This window comes from Ipomoea triloba, chromosome 11 (assembly GCF_003576645.1).
Source record: "Ipomoea triloba cultivar NCNSP0323 chromosome 11, ASM357664v1".
Classification (NCBI taxonomy): domain Eukaryota; kingdom Viridiplantae; phylum Streptophyta; class Magnoliopsida; order Solanales; family Convolvulaceae; genus Ipomoea; species Ipomoea triloba.
The window spans coordinates 17,437,446-17,457,476 of NC_044926.1; the positions used below are offsets into that span (position 1 = coordinate 17,437,446).

Sequence of the window (20,031 nt, forward strand, 5' to 3'; positions counted from 1 at the left end):
TGATAAATCAAGTTTAATTGAGACAGATGAATGTAAATGTAGACATGAGATTAAAACCAAGAGTTTTAAATTCTTGTCCCCATCTTCATTCATCTTTTATTTTTTTGATCATAACATAATAATTTCATTAATTCAAATCGTTATACAGATCGTTGACAATAAAAGGAGGGTCAACCGTCCACTCCTGACGTACAGACATAGAACATGCTTCCTTAGCTAACAGATGGGCAACCATGTTCGCAGTACGTTTAACATGAGAGATAGTAACATACGACAAAGAGTCTAACATATCTTTAATATCTAAAATTAAGAGACTAAAAGATGAAACACCCTCAATCTCCCCAAGTTGTTGGACAACTTGCAAAGCATCAGTTTCAACCTGGACTTTTGTGATGCCTTTTTCCTTCAACCAACTCAGTGCTTCCCTTATCGCCATTCCTTCTGCCTCCCTCGGGGTAAAAACTCCATTTCCCGGTACACTCATTGCAGCAATGAATTTCCCCTTATCATCCCGAAGAACCCAACCTAGCCCCATGGTGCCATTACGTTCATCAACTGACGCATCAGTGTTCAATTTCAACCAGCATGGACTTGGTTTCTCCCATTTCGTTATCCTTTGATTAGCTTGATTCCGTTTGTTTCTGTCTCCTCCCACTATGCTTCTCCAATCAGATAAGAAAAACTTCCCTTCCTCTGTCACTAGCTTGCTAGAATAGGTACGTCCATTCCATATCTTATTGTTTCTTGCATTCCATATTTTCCAGAAAATGGTTATCATTAGGCTTATTTGTTCTTCCCTAAGAGTGCTAATATGATGATCTGCCCAGTCTGAGAAGGAAGTAAAATTGTTTGTTTGCACTGGCAGGGCTGAAAATCTCCAACATTCCTTTTCAAACTGACAGTCAATAAATAGATGCAGTATTGACTCCTCTTCCCTTTGGCACATTTGACATATGGTTGAACAATTCACTCGCCTGTCCCTTAGCAGATTAGTAGTTGGAAGACATGTAGTAAGAGCTTGCCAGAAAAAAACTTTGATTTTCCTAGGAAGATTAAGTTTCCACATTGTAGCCCATTTTTTCTTCCCATTATGGTCAATTCTTCTTGTGATTGCCCCATAGCAGCTTTTGACAGTGAACAATCCTTTTTTATCTTCTTTCCATATTAGCTTATCCTCTCTTTGCATTATTGGCAGTGGAATACTGAGAATTAGCCTGGCATCTCTATCATTAAAGATTTCTCTTACAATTTCTTCATCCCATTCATTTCTTCCAATTTTCATTAGAGATGAAACAGGAGCTTCCTCAAGATATGGGAAAGGAGGGGTCTGAATCTCGGCCTCTACCTGGTTAGGCAGCCATTTATCTCCCCATATTCGAATAGCTTTTCCATCCCCTACTCTCCATCGGCTGTGCTTTCGAACAATATCTTGCGTCTCTAGCAAACTACTCCAAATGAAAGAAGGGCTTCCCTTTTTGTTTGCCGCTAAGAAAGAGCTACCTGGATAACATTTTGACTTGTAGACTCTTGCAACCAGGGAGTTGGGATTTTGAATTAACCTCCAAGCTTGTTTAGAGAGCATTGCCAAGTTGAAATCTCTAAGTCTCCGAAACCCAAGGCCACCCCAATTCTTTGGGGCTGTAAGTTTATTCCACTCTTTCCAATTTATTCCTCTTTTTCCTTCAGTGTCCCCTCGCCACCAGAACGAGTTCATAGCTCTCTCAATTCCTTTTATCATCTCCTTAGGAAGTAAGAAGGTACTCATAGCATAAAGGGGAAGGGCTTAGATAATATTTTTTAGAAGAATTTCCCTCCCAGCTTTAGACAAAAATCTGTTATTCCAGCTTTTCATTCTGTTTATTATCCTCTCTTTTATGAATCCCAGGATACTACTCTTATTTCTACCAATAAGTGAAGGTAAGCCCAGATAATTCCCATCAACCCCCTCTTTTCTCACTTCCACTATGCCTTTGATTTGTTCCCTCAACTCAGTTTTCACATTCGAACTAAAGGATACTGCTGATTTTTCATAGTTGATAATCTGACCTAAGGCTTTTCCATACTTCTTTAATACATCTTTAAGTGCTTTGCTTTCCACTTGATTAGCTTTTATGAAAATGAAGCTATCATCGGCAAAAAATAGGTGAGTAATCTTTGGTGCCCCTGGAGCTATTCCATTGCCATGAATATCCCCTTTAGCTTCCATTCTCCTAATCATAGCACTAAGGCCTTCGGTGATAAGAATAAATAAATAAGGTGATAATGGGTCACCTTGTCATAGCCCTCTTTGAGGAAGTATAGGACCAATTTCCTCCCCCTCCTGAAGTATGTTGTAGGACACCGTGGATACACATTCTATAATCAGGTTCACCCATCGTCGATCAAAACCCATTTTTATCATAACAGCCCGAAGAAGAGTCCATTCAGCCCTGTCATACGCCTTACTAACATCCAACTTGATGGCAGCAAAACCCTCCTTTCCTTGAGTTTTTCTTTTCATAAAGTGTTGGGTTTCAAATGCTAGCATAACATTATCTGTTATTAACCTGCCAGGGACAAATGCGCACTGATTTTCAGATATTAAGCTACAGAGCAGAGGTTTCATCCTATTTGCAAGGACCTTTGAGATTATCTTGTATAGTACTTTACACATCGCGATGGGTCGAAGATCACTCATCATCTCAGGCTTGTTCTTTTTGGGGATAAGAACAATATGAGTTTGATTAATTCCTTGAGGCAGTTTCCCTGTATTGAGAACCATGTTGCATAGGTGGACTATATCACTGCTCAGTATATCCCAGTATGCTTGATAGAAACTTGGATTTAATCCATCGTGGCCCAGTGATTTATCTTGTTGCATACTAAAGGTGGCTGACTTCACTTCCTCAAACGAAATCTTGGCTAGCAATTCTTCATTTTGTTTGTGTGTGATCTTTGAATCAATGCAATCAACAACTTTCTCTAGATCTCCCGGGATAGTTTGAAAGATTTGTTGGAAGTAAGAGATCATTAAATTGTTCAGTTCTTGCCCCTTATCTCTCCATATTGTCAATGCAGCAGCAAAATGTGTAGTATATTTCTGATTGTTGAGATTATTATAATTATTATGTGTTAGGCAGCAGTAAAATAAACAGTAGCAAAGTTAGGCAGTAAAGTTAACAGCAGCAAAGTTAGGCAGTAGAAATGTTAGGCAGCAGAAATGTTAGGCAGCAGTAAATAGTGCAGAATTTCAGGAAACTTGTCTATTTTCTCATGTATATATAGATGTATCAGCTAGCTAATGAAGATATAACACAGATTTGTTATTTCAGAACTCAGAAACATCTGTTTTCCATCATTTTTCAGTTCTGGTCAGTAAATACTAGCCTCTAATTTTCTATGTTAAACCTCTATTTTGTCATGGTATCAGAGCCAAAATCCTGAGATAATCTTTGTGTCTTGTTCCTTGTCTTGCTCCAAGATCATAGTATTCTTGTTCTTGTATCACTTGTATCTTGCTATCATAGTTTCTTGGACCTATTCTCTTAGTTCTTGGTTCTGTTTTCTTGGATCTATTCTTGTTTTCTGATTGAATCATGTCTTTGGAAAGATCAGAAAATTTTTTTGTTCGATTTAATGGCAAAAATTATTCTGCCTGGGCATTCCCATTTGAGCTCTTTGTCAAGGGAAAGGAACTATGGAGTCATATCAGTGATTCTGCACCTGACAAAGAAAAGGAGAAGGAGAAATATGCAAAATGGGAGGTAAAGGATGCTCAGATTATGTCCTGGATTCTTGGAAGTGTGGAACCCTCCATACTTCTCAGTCTCAAGCCTTATAAGACCTCTAGAGGGAATGTGGGATTACTTGAAGAACGTCTACAACCAAAGCAACTCAGCACGAAGGTTTCAATTGGAGCTTGAGTTGAGCCAACTCAGTCAAGGGAGTATGTCAATCCAAGAGTTTTATTCTTCATTTGAAACTCTTTGGACTGAATACACTGATATTGTGTATGCAAATGTTCCTTCTGAAGGACTAGTTGCTGTACAAAATATCCATAAAACCAGCAAGCGTGATCAGTTTTTAATGAAGTTAAGGGGGGAGTTTGAAACAATCAGGTCTAACCTGATGAATAGACAGTTAGTTCCTTCAATGAATATTTGTGTAGGAGAGCTTCTCAGGGAAGAACAACGGCTCACTACACTGGCTGTCTTGGAGCAGAAAGCTCAAAATTCTGCTCCAATTCCTGTTGCCTACGCTGCCCAAAGGAGATCTAACGGAGGCAGAGATATGACTAATGTCCAGTGTTATAGTTGCAAGAATTTTGGTCACTTTGCCAATAATTGTACTAAAAAATTCTGCAATTATTGTAAGAAAGCAGGGCATATCATCAAAGAGTGTTCCATTCGGCCTCCGAAGAAACATGAAACTGCCTACAATGTCTCGGTTGGTCCCTCTAGTGTCTCCAATGCTGGTCAGTCTACGATTACCCCTGAAATGGTCCAACAAATGATAGTTTCTGCCCTATCAGCCTTTGGTTTTTCAGGTAACAATACTTCTGATTCTAAGCCTTGGTATTTTGATTCTGGTGCTTCCCATCACATGACCAACACTGCCTTGCCTTTAAAAAATGTTCAAAAGTATAGTGGAGATCTTCAGATTCATACAGCAGATGGAAATTCCTTACCTATCATAGCCGTTGGTGATATTTCAGCTTCTTTAAATAATGTTTTTGTGTCTCCTAAGTTGTCTACTAATCTTATATCTGTCGGACAATTAGTTGACAGTAACTGCACCGTTCAATTTTCAAAATCTGGTTGTTTTGTGCAAGATCAAGTGTCCGGGAAAATGATCGCGAAGGGGCCTAAAGTGGGACGTCTTTTTCCCTTGTTTTTGTCTCCTCCTCCAGTGTCAAATTATGTTGCTTGTAATGCTGTCCAAAGTAATAATCAGGTGTGGCATAGACGTTTAGGACATCCTAATTCTCATGTACTTCGAATCTTGCTTAAATCTGGTTTACTTGGGAATAAAAATTTTTCTTCTAATAATGATGTTGTTGATTGTGCATCCTGTAAACTTGGCAAAAGCAAAACTCTTCCTTTTCCATTGCATCAAACCCATACCACCAAACCTTTTGAACTCGTGCATACTGATGTATGGGGTATTGCACCTGTAATCTCTCATGAACATTACAAATACTTTGTTACATTTATTGATGATTTCACTCGTTTTACTTGGGTATATTTTCTTAGGACTAAGAGTGAGGTTTTCTCTGTGTTCAAGGTCTTTCTTGCTTTAATTGAAACACAGTTTTCTGCTAAAATCATAATCTTGCGATCTGATTCGGGAGGGGAATATATGTCAAATGAGTTTCAATTCTTTCTTCAAAGTCATGGGATCATTTCTCAGCGTTCTTGTCCTTTCACTCCACAACAAAATGGTGTGGCTGAAAGAAAGAACCGTCATCTTCTTGATGTTGTTAGAACTCTTCTAATTGAGTCTTGTGTTCCTTCTAAATTTTGGTGTGAAGCTTTAGCTACTGCAGTTTATTTAATTAATAGATTACCATCTCCCAACTTGAACAATAATTCCCCTTATTTTTATTTATTTGGGCATGCACCAAATTATTCCAATCTGCATGTTTTTGGATGTGTTTGTTTTGTGCACCTTCTTGCACATGAGAGGAATAAACTTACTGCTCAATCTGTTAAGTGTGCTTTCTTAGGTTATGCTGGAACCCAAAAAGGATTTCTTTGCTATGATCCTCATGCCCGTCGAACTCGTGTCTCTAGGAATGTCATTTTTTTTGAACACCAGTCCTTTTTTAGCACCACACAGACTTCAGAACTTCCTTCTCTATCTACTTTACCGTATTTCTCTGCATCACCAACACCTGTACATCGGTTTAAACCTGGTTGTGTTTATCATAGACGCACCCCTCCTGCTTCTGATCCTCCTACAGGTCTCACTATGGCTTCTTCGCATCAACCTGCGACAACTGATTCTGTTCCACCAAGTTCCAGTAATCCCACTCCTCTTCGTAGAAGCTCTAGACCTCACAAACCAGTTGAAAGGTATGGTTTTTCAACCCCTGTGGCTATGTCTACTGTGTTATATTCTATCTCTATCCACACTTGTTATAAAAAGGCAATGGAACATAAGTGTTGGCAACAAGCAATGGAAGAAGAACTTCAAGCACTTGAAGAAAATCATACTTGGGACATTGTTGAACTTCAAGCACTTGAAGAAAATCATACTTGGGACATTGTTTCGTGTCCCCAAAATGTTAAGAATCATACTTGGGACATTGTTTCGTGTCCCCAAAATGTTAAGCCCATTGGTAGCAAGTGGGTTTATACTGTGAAACATGTTAAGCCCATTGGTAGCAAGTGGGTTTATACTGTGAAACTCAAGTCTGATGGCTCCTTCAAGTGGGTTTATACTGTGAAACTCAAGTCTGATGGCTCCTTGGATAGATATAAAGCTCGATTGGTTAAGTCTGATGGCTCCTTGGATAGATATAAAGCTCGATTGGTTACTCTTGGGAATAAACAAGAATATGGTCTCGACTACGAAGAAACATTTGCACCAGTTGCTAAGATGACCACAGTGAGAACCATACTTGCTATTGCTTCCTCTCAATCTTGGGTTTTACATCAGATGGATGTAAAAAATGCCTTCTTAAATGGGGATCTTAAGGAAGAGATCTACATGAAGCTTCCACCTGGTATGCCAATGATAGCTCCACATGAGGTTTGCAAGTTAAGACGTTCCTTGTATGGTTTAAAACATGCACCTAGGGCCTGGTTTGAGAAGTTTCGCGACACTCTTCTCACCTTTTCCTTCACACAGAGTCAATATGATTCCTCACTCTTCTTTCACAAGACAACCACTGGTATGGTCTTTCTCTTAGTATATGTTGATGATATTATCATCACTGGTAATGATAATGGGCTGATTACTAAGCTTCAAAATATGTTGTCCGGTACATTTAAAATGAAAGATCTTGGGCATCTAACATATTTTTTAGGGCTGGAAGTTCACTATGAAGATCATGGTTTCCTCCTAAACCAACATAAATACATTCAAGATCTCATTCGGATGGCTGGTTTACAGGATGCTACTGCTGTTGATACACCAATGGAGGTCAATGTGAAATACCGGAAAGATGAGGGCGAACCTTTGCCCGATCCTTTTTTGTATAGGCAACTTGTTGGTAGTCTTATCTACCTAACAATTACAAGGCCCGATATCTCCTATGCTGTTCATATCGTCAGTAAATTCATGCACTCACCTCGACATCTCCATCTTGCGGCAGTTCGTCGCATAGTTCGATATCTAATTGGGTCACTTACTCGTGGGTTGTTTTTTCCCAAACAATCAGCTCTTCATTTGACAGCTTATAGTGATGCAGATTGGGCTGGCTGTCCAGATACTAGGAAATCTATCACAGGATGGTGCGTTTTTCTTGGGGATGCCTTGATTTCTTGGAAGTGTAAGAAGCAAGAGAGTGTCTCTAAATCCTCTACAGAGGCCGAGTATAGAGCTATGTCTGCTGCGTGTTCAGAGATTGTGTGGTTACGTGGTCTTCTTTCTGAACTTGGATTTCCTTCAAGTGATCCTACTCCACTTCATGGTGATAATACCAGTGCTATTCAAATTGCTGCAAATCCAGTGTATCATGAACGCACAAAGCACATTGAAGTCGACTGTCATTACATCCGGGAGGCGTTTACTCGAGGTGTTATCACTCTACCTCATCTTACTACTGATCTTCAAGTAGCTGATGTTTTTACAAAGGCTCTAACACGCCAAAGACACAAGTTTCTCAATAGCAAATTGATGTTGATAGACTTACCTTCATCAATTTGAGGGGGGATGTCAATGCAGCAGCAAAATGTGTAGTATATTTCTGATTGTTGAGATTATTATAATTATTATGTGTTAGGCAGCAGTAAAATAAACAGTAGCAAAGTTAGGCAGTAAAGTTAACAGCAGCAAAGTTAGGCAGCCGAAATGTTAGGTAGCAGAAATGTTAGGCAGCAGTAAATAGTGCAGAATTTCAGGAAACTTGTCTATTTTCTCATGTATATATAGATGTATCAGCTAGCTAATGAAGATATAACACAGATTTGTTATTTTAGAACTCAGAAACATCTGTTTTCCATCATTTTTCAGTTCTGGTCAGTAAATACTAGCCTCTAATTTTCTGTGTTAAACCTCTATTTTGTCACATATGCCATGGTTATCTTTAAGTCTTTCAATCTTGTTCACCTTCCTCCTTCCCTTCACCACATTATGAAAGTATTTAGTATTTGCATCCCCTTCTTTGTACCAAAAAATCTTAGCTCTCTGTTTCCAGTACGTGTTTTGTTGATCCAGGACTTTTAAATAATTATGTTGAGCTTCAGCAAACCTCCTCAAACTTTGTTGATCCCATTTTCCACATAGATGTTCCATTTGATTTCTTGCTAAACTCAGCTTTGTGTTGAACTCCTTTGTTAGTCCCTTACCCCACTCCCATATAGCTTTACTGCATCTATCCAGCCTTAGCAAAACATTATTTCCTTTAGACTGCTCCCAGTTTCTCCACATAATTTCCCTACACTGAGTTTCTTTTATCCACATATTTTCAAATCTAAATCTCCTCACTTTTCTACATTCCTCAGTAGGAGTAAGCCAGAGAAAAAGAGGTAAATGATCACTTGAAGGAACCTCCATTGATATAGCTCTTGCTCTACCAAAGCTCTCAAACCAGGTAACAGAAGCTAAAATTCTATCTAGTTTTTCCTCCACCCAGTTCTCTGTTCCCCTTCCCCTTTCCCAGGTAAATTGGTAACCCTTAAATTCTAACTCATTCAAACCACACTCCTCCACTGCTTGAGAAAACCCACGAATGAGCCAGTTAGGATGTGGGTGTTTGCCTCTTTTTTCCTTTTGATGAAGAAGATCATTAAAATCCCCCATTAGAAGCCAAAGACTTTCACTGATCTTTGCCAAATTTGTTAGAAGCTGCCACGATTCCTTTCTCCGGCTTCGTTCCGGCTGCCCATAAAAACCAGTGAATCTCCATACAATAGAGCTATTATCAATCTGGACATTAGTATCAATATGATTTTGTGAGTATCCCACTATTGAGAGCTTGATTTCCTCCTTCCATAACATAGCCAGTCCTCCCCCTCTGCCCACTGGATCCACCACAAATAAGCCAAAGAAGCCTAGTTTTGTTTTTAGGCTTTGCAACTTATTTTTACTGGAGAGGGTCTCCATAAGGAAGATAATCCCAGGTTTTCTTAAATGGACCAAGTCCACCAAAACTTGAGTTGTTTGTGGGTTGCCAATACCCCGACAATTCCATGATAATATACTCATTGAAGAATGAATAACAGAGACAAACTGGTCCGAGAAATAAAACAACAATCCAATATATAAAACTCAGGCTAAAAGAAAACGCATACATTGATGAGAGGAAGAACTCGACACTTGGACGAGAGGAAGAACTCGACACTTGGACGAGAGAAAAGCTGGAACTTACAAATAGTTGAAGAGAATGGAAATGGAATCGCAGCTGAGTTGAGTCCAATAGCTGCTAATCGTTGACAAGGATGTCTATTTCAAAGGAGGAAGCATCTTCTTTTCAATCTAACTAGGCGGTGATAGGAGAAGGAAGAAACACGGCGGCAATGGCTCCGGGCTCAAGTGATCGGCGGTGACTCTAGGCTCAAGACGCCATGAAAACCCTAGCCTCATCTTCATTCATCTTAAAAACATTTGTTTTCTAGCCAGTAAGTCCTTTAACTTTAACTTTAACAACTATCTAGGGTTTGTCTAGTAAAGTTATAGCTTCATTTAACCTACAAATAAGTTATAAGGTATGTTGGGTAAAGCATAGCAAGTTTAAAATAATAAATCAATTTAAAAAGTTACAGTAACGTTTCAAAATAAGTTCTTAACTTTTTAGCTTTTTTTTTTCTTATTATACACCATCTACCCTTCATTAATCAAAATCTTAATATCTTAATTTATAATTTTACCACAAAAAATATCTACCATTTTCCTCTTACAAATTCCAAAGGACAATATTACAACCAACAACAGTGAGATGCAAACATTAACGAACCCTGATTCTCATGATTACTTATTTTTTAGAGAAAATTACTTTTAGAGCTAACAATAGAATTGTTTTGAAATAATAGTCAAAATAGGCCATCGAACTGCATAGTCAAATAGGCCATCGAACTGCACTTATAAGCCATTGAACCTAAAAAATCTACAATTGAATCCTTAAACTAACAAATTTCATGCAATTCCTTCTATTTGCAGGTTTCTAACAAGTAACCATAAATTTAAAATATTTTTTAAAATTCTTTTTAAAAATAATTATTAAAAGAAAGGACCTTTTCCGCCGGAGACAAAAAAGCTTTCTTCGTTTTTGGCCATAGAGACAAAGAAGGTTTCTTCAGTCTCCAATCTCCAAGGCCGGAGATGAAGAAACCTCTTCGTCCCCATGGCCGGAAACGGTCCCTCTTTTTTTTCTAATAATTACTTAAAAGAGATTTTTTTAAAATTTAGAATTACCCGGTAAAAACCTGCAAATTGGAGAAATTACATGAAATTGATCAATTTAAGGACTCACTTGTAAGTTTTTTTAAGTTCAGTGACCTAATTGTATTATCGTGTGCAATTCGATTGCCTATTTGATCCTTATTCCAATTGTTTTTAGCAAAATTATAAACTTTTTGACACACATATTTTGTAGTAATCATTACTTCGTTTTTTTTTTTTTTTTAAAGGGAGATTTTCACTCACAATGTGATGAGCATTCTCATCAAGCAATGACACAAGAAAACCATTCATGACACAGAACTGAGAAGAAATCAAGTGAAAACTGGATTCCATTACTTTCTACTATGGGACATGAAAATGAATGAGGCTATTCTTCTCTATTTACATTACATAATGACATAATGACATAACGTACTCCTGTAGTTCTGTTAGTTTGCAGGATCAGAGGAGAAGAAAAATTCATGTATTAAAAGGGATTTTACTGTGGCTGAGGAAGGATGATGACCTTATCCTCCGCCGGGACATTGCTGCAAAAAAAGGAAAAAGTTAATGAATAACCACATCATGGGTAATGGACACGAATCAACGAAATCAATAAAATGACTGTTATAACATCTTTACCTAGTGTTGGTCAAAGCTGACATTCTGTACAGGCAGGTGAATACTAGAATGTGCAATCCTATAGTATAGAAGAATGCAAAAGTTCGAGCATATCTGCAATGTTAAATTGTCTCATTTCAACACAGGAGTAAGCAAGGAAAAATCGCAACTCAAGTTCAGTTCAAAGAGTACTGGCCCTTCTGAATCACTAATCTTATAGAACATTGATGAATCTGATAGCAGTGTTGAACAGGGAACTGCAAACTTTGGAGATTGCAATCTTACCAAAGGATTATTTGCAAAACATGCTTATGTGCGATGGGGAAAATGTACTTTCTGAGCTAAAACACAAATTATCTAATATTTCAATTTGGTTCAGAATATGCAATTAAAAGCCACAGAACGGCACAAAAATCTTGCATCTTGGTATTCTAGCTACATTCTAGCTGATCATTTTTCTAGTGATATGCATGTTGAAGTTCACTTAGACACTCTACTCTGGCCAAGCTGTTACAGTCACGTGCGATAGCAATTTAGTCATACATTCATCATAGTAGAGCAGGAAGAAAAATATGTAGAAAAAGTAACTTAAAATCTAAGCAAGTTATCATTGCCATGAAAACACTGAAACAAGTAAGCTTACTTGTTACCAAGGAGGAAACGTCCACTACTTAGAGTAATTTTATCTCTCAAACCCAACTCCTTGTATCTCTGATCTCTTTCCTGTTAGCAAAATTGAAGATTTTAAGATGACAATCTGTGATAAATGAAATCATAGGTAAAAGAAAGGGAAGAATTGAGAAAGGAAAACAGGGGTAATGGAGGAAAAACAAAAGTAGAGTTCATAAGATTTCATAATTCTCCTGCAAAATGACAAAATTAAGATAGGAGAAAGGTGCAAATCCATTGTCTTAAAGAAGACATGGGGTAGAAGTTGGCAAACCTTCTTCGAGAATGCAGCAAATGGATTTATGTCATCCTCATACATCTTCTTGTACTTGGATTCCACATCAGAGCCAAAACCAATTTCTAAATCTTCTGCATACTGAAAATGACAAGGCAGCATTTGAGTAGGAAGACCTTAGAAGTAAAATACCAGAATGACAGCAACTGATGCAAATCACCTTCTTTGATCCTCTTGAAATAACCCTCTCAGAGTTGTAATCCTGAACATAGCGGATCTTTTCATAAAGTTTGACATTGTCTGCTTTTGTTTTCTCAAGTTCTGCTGTCAAAACCCCAATCTTCTCCTTTAGTTGTCTTATTTCCTAGTCCAATAAAGAATTACTGGGTGTCTCATTGGAGAAGTAGGGAAAAGATATAGACAACAGAATTTGGGGAAAAGGGAATTTCCAAAAGATAAAAAGTAAAACCTCCTCAGTCTCTCGCAAGCGTGATCGGAAGCGGTCTCGTTGGTTGCATATCACCTTAAGCATTGAGCTTTGATCTTGGTCTGAAGAAGTGTGCTTTTGTTCTACATTCTATGTGATGAAAGAAAGTTCAAATTCACAACCAATGATAAACTTGGTACATGGCACAAGACTAAACATACCCATTGGTCAAAGCATTCCTGTTAGGTGTCATTTTGGTATATGGGATTAAAAGAATATTGGATTGTATTGCCAACCCAATCCCCTTTTGTCCTGTGTTTGGTACAATTTAGCACATATAAGTGGACCCATCCATATAACCCCAAATTTCAGCAAAGTTAGCAATGGGGGAGCAGTTAGCATTTAAATTCCAAGGGATTGGTTGCACTTGGGAAGTAAAAAGGAACAATTTAACCCCAATCATAAAAGGGCTTTGAGCCCCACTCCACCTATTACTCCTATTCTTCTTTCATCCAAATCCTAATTGTTAATAACAGTATTTGCTAATAATTGTTAACCGTATTATTAATTTATTATTGCTCTTATTTTCATTTTCATACTATGATAGTATGATGACTATAAAGCAAAATTTTGAAAGAGCTGTGTGACATTTAAAACACATACCAGAGAATAGATGAATTTTGGATACTTGACTATGTTGTGCAAAGCACAGGGAATGGAAAATAGTCCCAGGTCACAACCAAAGATGCAAGTCTGTGACTGGACAGTAATCAGGATATTCCTTCTTTTATTCCAATGCATAAAACCATGACACATAAGATCAGGATTAACAGTCTAAACCTTAACCTCAGGATTGCAACTCCCAGGATTATGTACTCCAGAGACTGCAAATCCTGGGACAAAAGAGGGTTTAAACCAAACTACCCCCAAGTGATATAACAGAGAAGGCAAGGCAGGACTGAGGGGTAGAGTTAGGCCATCACACTAGGAGTTGAATGCAACATGCCCAGATCCAGCAACAAATTACTTGTTCTCCTTTATTCAAGTTCCTTCAATCACTTTTCCTTTATGATCATAGTTCTATTCTGAAATTTGTGCATCACATTCTTTATAGTTTATAGAAAGCATAGCCCTCTTATTATTATCGATTTCGTCTTTAAAATAATCTACTAGAATATTGCTTCTTTATAATGTGGAAGCAAGAAAAATAAGAAGGCTTACCTCAGATGGCTCTGTTCCTCTAGACTCTGATAGATCCCAATCATCAAATATATTGCTCTTTTTGTCTTTTGAACTGTATCCCTGTATTAAAGTAAAATGTAGAGTTGTTTGTGAAATGAAAATGAAATGGAAAGTAGATCACCACAACCTATTCAAAATCTACTAATTACTCATAGAAGATAAAATTCTAACTGGGGCAGGTTAAATATAAAAGGGCTTGTTTCAGCAGCTGCACCGCACATCCGATGTCAGAAGTGCAAACTTAATTATTGTTAAAGAATAGCTCAAAAAACACACCACATGAATAGGGAAGTATTAGAATATTAGATCTGTAACAATTGTATAAACCTTCAGAATATCATCCTCTAGCTTTTGGTTTAGTCTCTGCTGTTCACCAACTTTAACAGTCAGTTCATCAATCTTGGCTTCAGCTGATTCCAGCAAAGAGGCCCTTTCTGAAAGTTTCATCTGAACACAGGCAGCGGAAAGAGTCAATTATATAACAATTCGTAGATTTTTTAATTTTTTTAGTACTAGAACTACAGACTCTGACATTTATAAATGAAATCTGTAGTTTATTATGGAGTAGTTCATAGCAATATGTGTTGGTGATTTGTCAACCTAAATATTCACATCAATCAACAAATATACAGAGTACAAAGGAACTACTACTTGATAGGTATTAAATGTGGCAGGTCTTCATTCATACCTTCAACTGTGTGAGCTCATGCTCCATTTTCCGGTTCTTGTCAAGAAGTAATGACTCAAGTTTACTCATCTCTTCTCCACTGGTAGCAGCTTCCCAATCTTCAGCCTCAATAGAGTTGTAGCCCACAGCCTATAAATAGAGAGTTCTCTGAAATTAGTCTGACCCATAGACTAGTAGTGTACATGTGAAACATCATGGTAGACCAGGGAACAAGTGGAGTGAGATCAAGTACAGGAATAGATGTCATTTATGATGAAACAACAGAAAAGTTAAGTTTACATTTAAGATTTTATTTTATAAAAAGTTTTCACAATTAACTGTCAAACCTGTAAGATTTGAACTTTCTTTTTCAAGTCATCGACTAACTTTGCTGTAGGCCTTGATTGAAGTTCCTTCTTCATTTCATCAAGAGCAACTTCCTGCAGGTTAGCAAGCAAGATACAGATTATAATAGGGGAAGGATAAAGATGGTTTAAAATAATGAAGCAGATTCAAATATAATAGGAAAATATTCCTTGATGAGAAATAGAGACAAAGCTGACATCTTATCAAACATTGAGCTATGTATAGAATTGTCAATAAAAGTATTCATCATCAGTCTAAGTTCGACTAGGCATAACACACCCATGAACTTTATTGTTTAGCAAAAACAAAAACTGAAAGCATTTACTGTTGAAGAATCAAAGTGGAATGCCCATATGTAGTACTTAATAACTCAAATCTATAGATCTCAGATATCTGAGCATAAACAGATAATAAAGAAACAGAAACTCTGGTGGACTACATAAGCATCTTCAACAGAAAACTTATTTATAACTATAGTGTGGATAAGTCTTGGTGCAATGTTGAGATCACTCTATGTATCCATTTGTGAGTCGGCAGTGCATTGGTTTGAGTTTTAGGAAAACAACCCGTCGAAATGCAAAACCACATTGCAGGACAGGAATAGAAAATCTAACAAACGAGTGTGTACCTTCTCATGAAGCAGAACATTCAGCTTCTTCACCTCATTAATGTGCTCTTCTCGCTCATTAGATAAGGTGCTCTCCAGATTATGAAGTTCCATATTCAATTCAGATATTATCTTCTCCTTGGCACTCAAAGAATTCTCAAGGATGCTATTTGTATCAAAATTATCACTGAAACCAGAGCACTGAGATTAGAACATGAAATGTAAGCAAGCCAAAATAAGCCCATCTAGTATACCCCAAATGATGAACAGGGTAAGAAAAACACAGGATATGGAAAAAAAGTGAAAGACAGTAGCAGATGGATGCATTCATGAGAAATCACAACTTCTGAAATGCAACACAAGATCCCTCTATTATCCATCTTGCTCTATCAGTGGCCTGAACTCATTACACCTAACCTCTCAAGATAAAATGTCTTCCTCATCTAGTATACTCCAACTCAATGATGCTGCCTACTTACTCAGTGTAAGACCATTACCCAAAGCTTTTAATTTTACGAATTAAATTTTTTTCTTGAACTCCTATCTTGTGTGAAAAGATTCTTTCAGGTACCATCAGTTAGCATTCTACCTCAACATGTTCCAAGTTCATGCCCTGGAATACGTTTCTTTAGCCTGAGATAGGAGATGGATCTAAACTGATTGTTTTGCAACCATTTAAGATATATAATGCTGGCCAACTAAAACGTAAGCAGTTATTCCACATACTCATTCAGACAAACCTATATCTTAAAGTGCTAACTGTATTCTTCCCCTACTTTAATCCTATGAACCTTCTTCTATGTTTATTTTGTTCACGGGCTATTAGGAGCAGTACTAAGGGGCAGATGGGAGTTAATTGATGATAGCAATAAAATATCATAAATAAATAATGTTACTTCCAGAAAAAGAATGCTTTTTCTTGACAATTAAACTAAGCAAAGAAAAGTTGCTTTTTCAAAAGGCTTTGACACATTGTGACTTGTGAGTTATCAACTATACGGACTTTATCACAAAACTAAAGTACTTCTATTGTACTGAGCTAAGCAAAGCAGAGAAACTCACCTTTTCCTATCATCATTATCTTCATTAGCCAATTGTAACTGGGAACGCAACACGCCCTGAATAAATCCAGTAGAAATTTAAGAATAAGATACACTCAAATCAAAACCAAGAAAAAAGATCAAAGTTAGCAACAGTAGGCATTATAAAATTTAAAAAATAAAAATAAAAATTCATCAGTCCTCTCTAAGATGAATGTAGAAAACAAATGCAAGACATACAAGTCAGAAGGTGTGAATCACATTTTGTGAGACTTACATATAGCTTTGAATTCCAAAGTGAGGGATAACTTCTAAACACTATATGTTGAAGGTATATAATGCAGCTCTCTGCTTTTGAAAACAAGGCATACACACTACCAAAAATTTTCTGTAAATCATTCCTAAACCTATCAGTATCTTAAAATTTTCATCCAACATTTTGATGTTGGGGCAGAAATCATCAAAATTCCTGAAACAGTGAAACTTCATAAAGAAGAAATCGATGCACCCATCATAGCAGGTGGTTAAAGGTACAAAGGAAATGAAAAGTCTCGCCTTTGATTTCCTGTGTTGTGAATTAACAAACAAAATAGTTTTGCTGCCCTATAAAAGCCAAGTAAAAAAAAATTCATTCCTTCCTTTCCTTTCCCCATTTTATTGAGTGGGGAGGAGTGTGTACACCTCAGCCCAACAACATCATAAAAATAAACATGAAAAATATTTTTTAAAAAATTATAAATATGTTATATAAAATTCATTATAGAAAAAGAGTGCACGTCAAGCCAATGATATAGGGCAATGGAATAGCATCTATTTAGGATGCAGAACTATAAGTAGATGCTACTCCATCGCATCTACATTATAACATTAATATGCAGTTTGTATGTCACACCTTTTCTCTCTCAAGGCTAAGGAGGCGACCTTGAGCCCGTTCAACTTCATCCATTAAAAGATTCACTTCTGATTGTTTTGATGCCCTCTCTTCCTCTATAATCAGAAAATTGGAAAAGCAAAGGGAATCCAGTTACTCATATAGTATGCATTAAGGGAAATACTTTCAATGGAAAATTGGAAATATAAACGCATCTTCAAAGGTAATCAGGTTGAATGTTGAAAAACCTAATGGAATGTGAAAGATCTAAGATCAAAATCAGTGTAGGACCTGATTGTGCATGAAGTTCAAACAATTGGCTTTGGGCAAGTTCATGCAATTTTTGAATGGTTGAAACACTTTCTTGAGCTTGGCGTAATTGATCCTGCAACAACTGCTCCCTGCATCAGTAAAAGGGCCAGAATAATGATGTGCATTTTAAGTTAGAAAACACATCACTTGAATTGCATATTCATTAAAGGATACTAAGCACCAGAAGCATAAGATACCTTTCTTTTAAAACCTCCAGTGTTTTCTGGTTTTCTTCTGCCAAACTGCGTTGCTTAATCTCCACAATTTCCTTTACTTTTTCCTCCATCTGAAATTTGAGGGAAAAAAAAAATTTTGGATCATGGAAATGCAAAAGTATCTAGTGGCAGTTTTAAACAACCATTCAAGAAAACCAAATAACCAACGAGCCATCAAAATTTATTTAAAACATTAACATCAATAAGTTGATCAAGTTATATGATTTAATCAGCAAATTCATAATCTTTCAGAAATGTAAATTACAAATTAAACATTGACCTATATGGCTGTATAAATTGTAAGGCACTATGTTACATTTTACTATATAGCTGATATGTATAATTGTATATATATGGGTATATATGTATGTATATACTGGCCTGTTGTTCTAATTGACGACAGCGCTCTTCAAGCCTCCTTATTGTTGCCTGTTGATTTTTAAGATGAGTTGCCTCCATACGGAATTCTTCAAGCTCAACTTTCATTTTACGATTCTCAAACTCCAACTCTGATAATTTTGAATCCTTTTCCTGCATAGAGGCAACAACTACATAGTTAGGAAATGAAAAATTGAGGTTAGAGAACTGTGACCAACCTTGTACTTACAGCAATTGAAGCAATAAGTGGATAAGGGTCTGGTGCTTCATAAATTTTCTGATAAATGTTAAGAAAAGCATTTTCCCCAAATTTTGCTCTTTTGGTAAGATTATCAACCTCTTCTTGATAACCCTTGAGCAAGGAGTTAAATAAGCTCAGTTTGTCTTCATTAGAAGCCTTTTTGAAATCTGTGAAGAGGCAAAACATAACGTTTACACCATATGATTTATAATACTAAGGGCCGGTAAAAATCAATAAGCAGGCTATTAAATTAAAAATGATAACATAAGCAGGTTTTAGAAGTAGGCCAGTATCATTTGTTAAAATCTAGTATAATGACCAGCTTCGAAAGTAGTACCTCGTGTGCTCTCTGCAAGCTTTCTCCGGTTTTTCTGACTGTTCTCCTGATTTTCAGCAATTCTAAGACCTTGTTCATCCAGTGCAATCCTTTCTTTCTCTAAATCAAACTCTGAAAACAAACAAAAAACATATAAAACCGAACATTTACCCCTTTTTAATAGACCATATAACATGGTAAGAAAAAAAAAATCTTTTAGTCTAGAACTGTACAACCAACCGGAAATTGATTTTTAGTTATTATTTAATGATATGAATGAAATATTTCAGTTAAGAAACCTGCAAGCTAACCATAAATCTACAAAATTCAAATCTCGAATAAATCCATTAATTGACTACTGGCATTTCATTTTGATTATTTCTAGATCATATTGCCACTGAACTATAATATAATTCAAACTTCAATACTCGATTGAACACAAGGGCAACCTGATTTTCCTATTACCATCTAACAAAAGCTTCAAAATAAACTTTAACCGAGAGATTAATGTTAATCAATGATAATTTACGGCGAAAGTAGAGATAAATATGAAATTGCTAAGAAAATGTGATAATGAGAAATCTGTACTGATGATGGAAGTAGAACGAAGTAGCTATACCTTTCCAGAAGCTAGCTACGGCGGCGATTGGGGTAGTGGAGGAGGACATGGAGTTCAGCTTCTCCCTTTCCGATCCCCCTGCTTCGCCTCCTCCATGCGAGGTGTCCATTTCTGATCTGGCTTAGCTCAGTCCCTTCCCCCGAAATTATAAGCACACACGTTCACTCCCTTTCTCCCTCTCCCTCCCTCAATGTATGTATATCTATGTTTGTATATATGTAAGTACAGATTGGAAGATTGATAAAGAATTGAGTAGTTGAGTACTCTGGATATGTGTTGATGGATCAGGGAGATCTGTTTGAGGTTCTTCCTTCAAGAGTAATTTTGTTGAATGCAAGCAGAAACAACCCGGATTGAGCAAAATCGGGTCGGATCTCTACATAATCAAGATCCGGATCTTTGGTATAAAATTAATTGGTACACTATTTTTTTTTAATTGAGAGAGGGAACTCACACGAAGCAAACTCAGTTTTTTTTTTTTTTTTTGAGGAAAAGCAAACTCAGTTATTATTCAAGACAATGCAATGAACCTAAAATGATGAAAGGGAACAAGGGGAGACCACCCATGCATAGGGATGTGCAAACTTGACTCACCCGAAACAACAGACCGACTCGTTACCCGTAACCAAGGTCACCGAATCAAACCGTACCCGATTTCCTTAAACCGACCAAACTAGTGAA

General features: G+C 36.9%; 2 protein-coding genes across 2 annotated transcripts; one reads left to right on the top strand and one right to left on the bottom strand.

Moving 5' to 3' along the window:
- Positions 1-4,033: 4,033 nt before the first annotated feature.
- Positions 4,034-5,289, top strand: LOC115996366. Its single transcript, XM_031235570.1, has 2 exons — positions 4,034-4,525; positions 4,810-5,289. The coding sequence occupies exons 1-2, from the start codon at positions 4,066-4,068 to the stop codon at positions 4,845-4,847; spliced, it is 498 nt and encodes a 165-aa protein (XP_031091430.1). The 5' UTR covers positions 4,034-4,065; the 3' UTR covers positions 4,848-5,289.
- Positions 5,290-10,846: 5,557 nt separating this feature from the next.
- LOC115997474 (protein CASP-like) lies at positions 10,847-19,643 on the bottom strand. Its single transcript, XM_031237030.1, has 19 exons — positions 19,351-19,643; positions 18,753-18,863; positions 18,404-18,582; positions 18,178-18,327; positions 17,779-17,867; positions 17,561-17,670; positions 17,291-17,385; positions 16,421-16,476; positions 15,380-15,545; positions 14,733-14,825; positions 14,407-14,535; positions 14,046-14,165; positions 13,698-13,778; positions 12,519-12,626; positions 12,270-12,413; positions 12,089-12,190; positions 11,789-11,868; positions 11,167-11,259; positions 10,847-11,072 (listed from the first exon to the last, which is right to left on the bottom strand). Exons 1-19 carry the CDS (start codon positions 19,457-19,459, stop codon positions 11,024-11,026), a joined length of 2,064 nt encoding a protein of 687 aa, XP_031092890.1. The 5' UTR covers positions 19,460-19,643; the 3' UTR covers positions 10,847-11,023.
- Positions 19,644-20,031: the final 388 nt, after the last annotated feature.

Coding starts and splice junctions, on each gene's coding strand:
- LOC115996366 (XM_031235570.1), top strand. CDS start 4,066: ATGAAGTTAAGGGGGGAGTTTGAAACAATCAGGTCTAACCTGATGAAT. Junction 4,526..4,809: donor ATCAGCCTTTGGTTTTTCAG/GTAACAATACTT, acceptor TGTTTTGTGCAA/GATCAAGTGTCCGGGAAAAT.
- LOC115997474 (XM_031237030.1), bottom strand. CDS start 19,459: ATGGACACCTCGCATGGAGGAGGCGAAGCAGGGGGATCGGAAAGGGAG. Junction 17,868..18,177: donor GTCGTCAATTAGAACAACAG/GCCAGTATATAC, acceptor CTCAAATTTCAG/ATGGAGGAAAAAGTAAAGGA. Junction 14,826..15,379: donor ATGTTCTGCTTCATGAGAAG/GTACACACTCGT, acceptor GCTAACCTGCAG/GAAGTTGCTCTTGATGAAAT.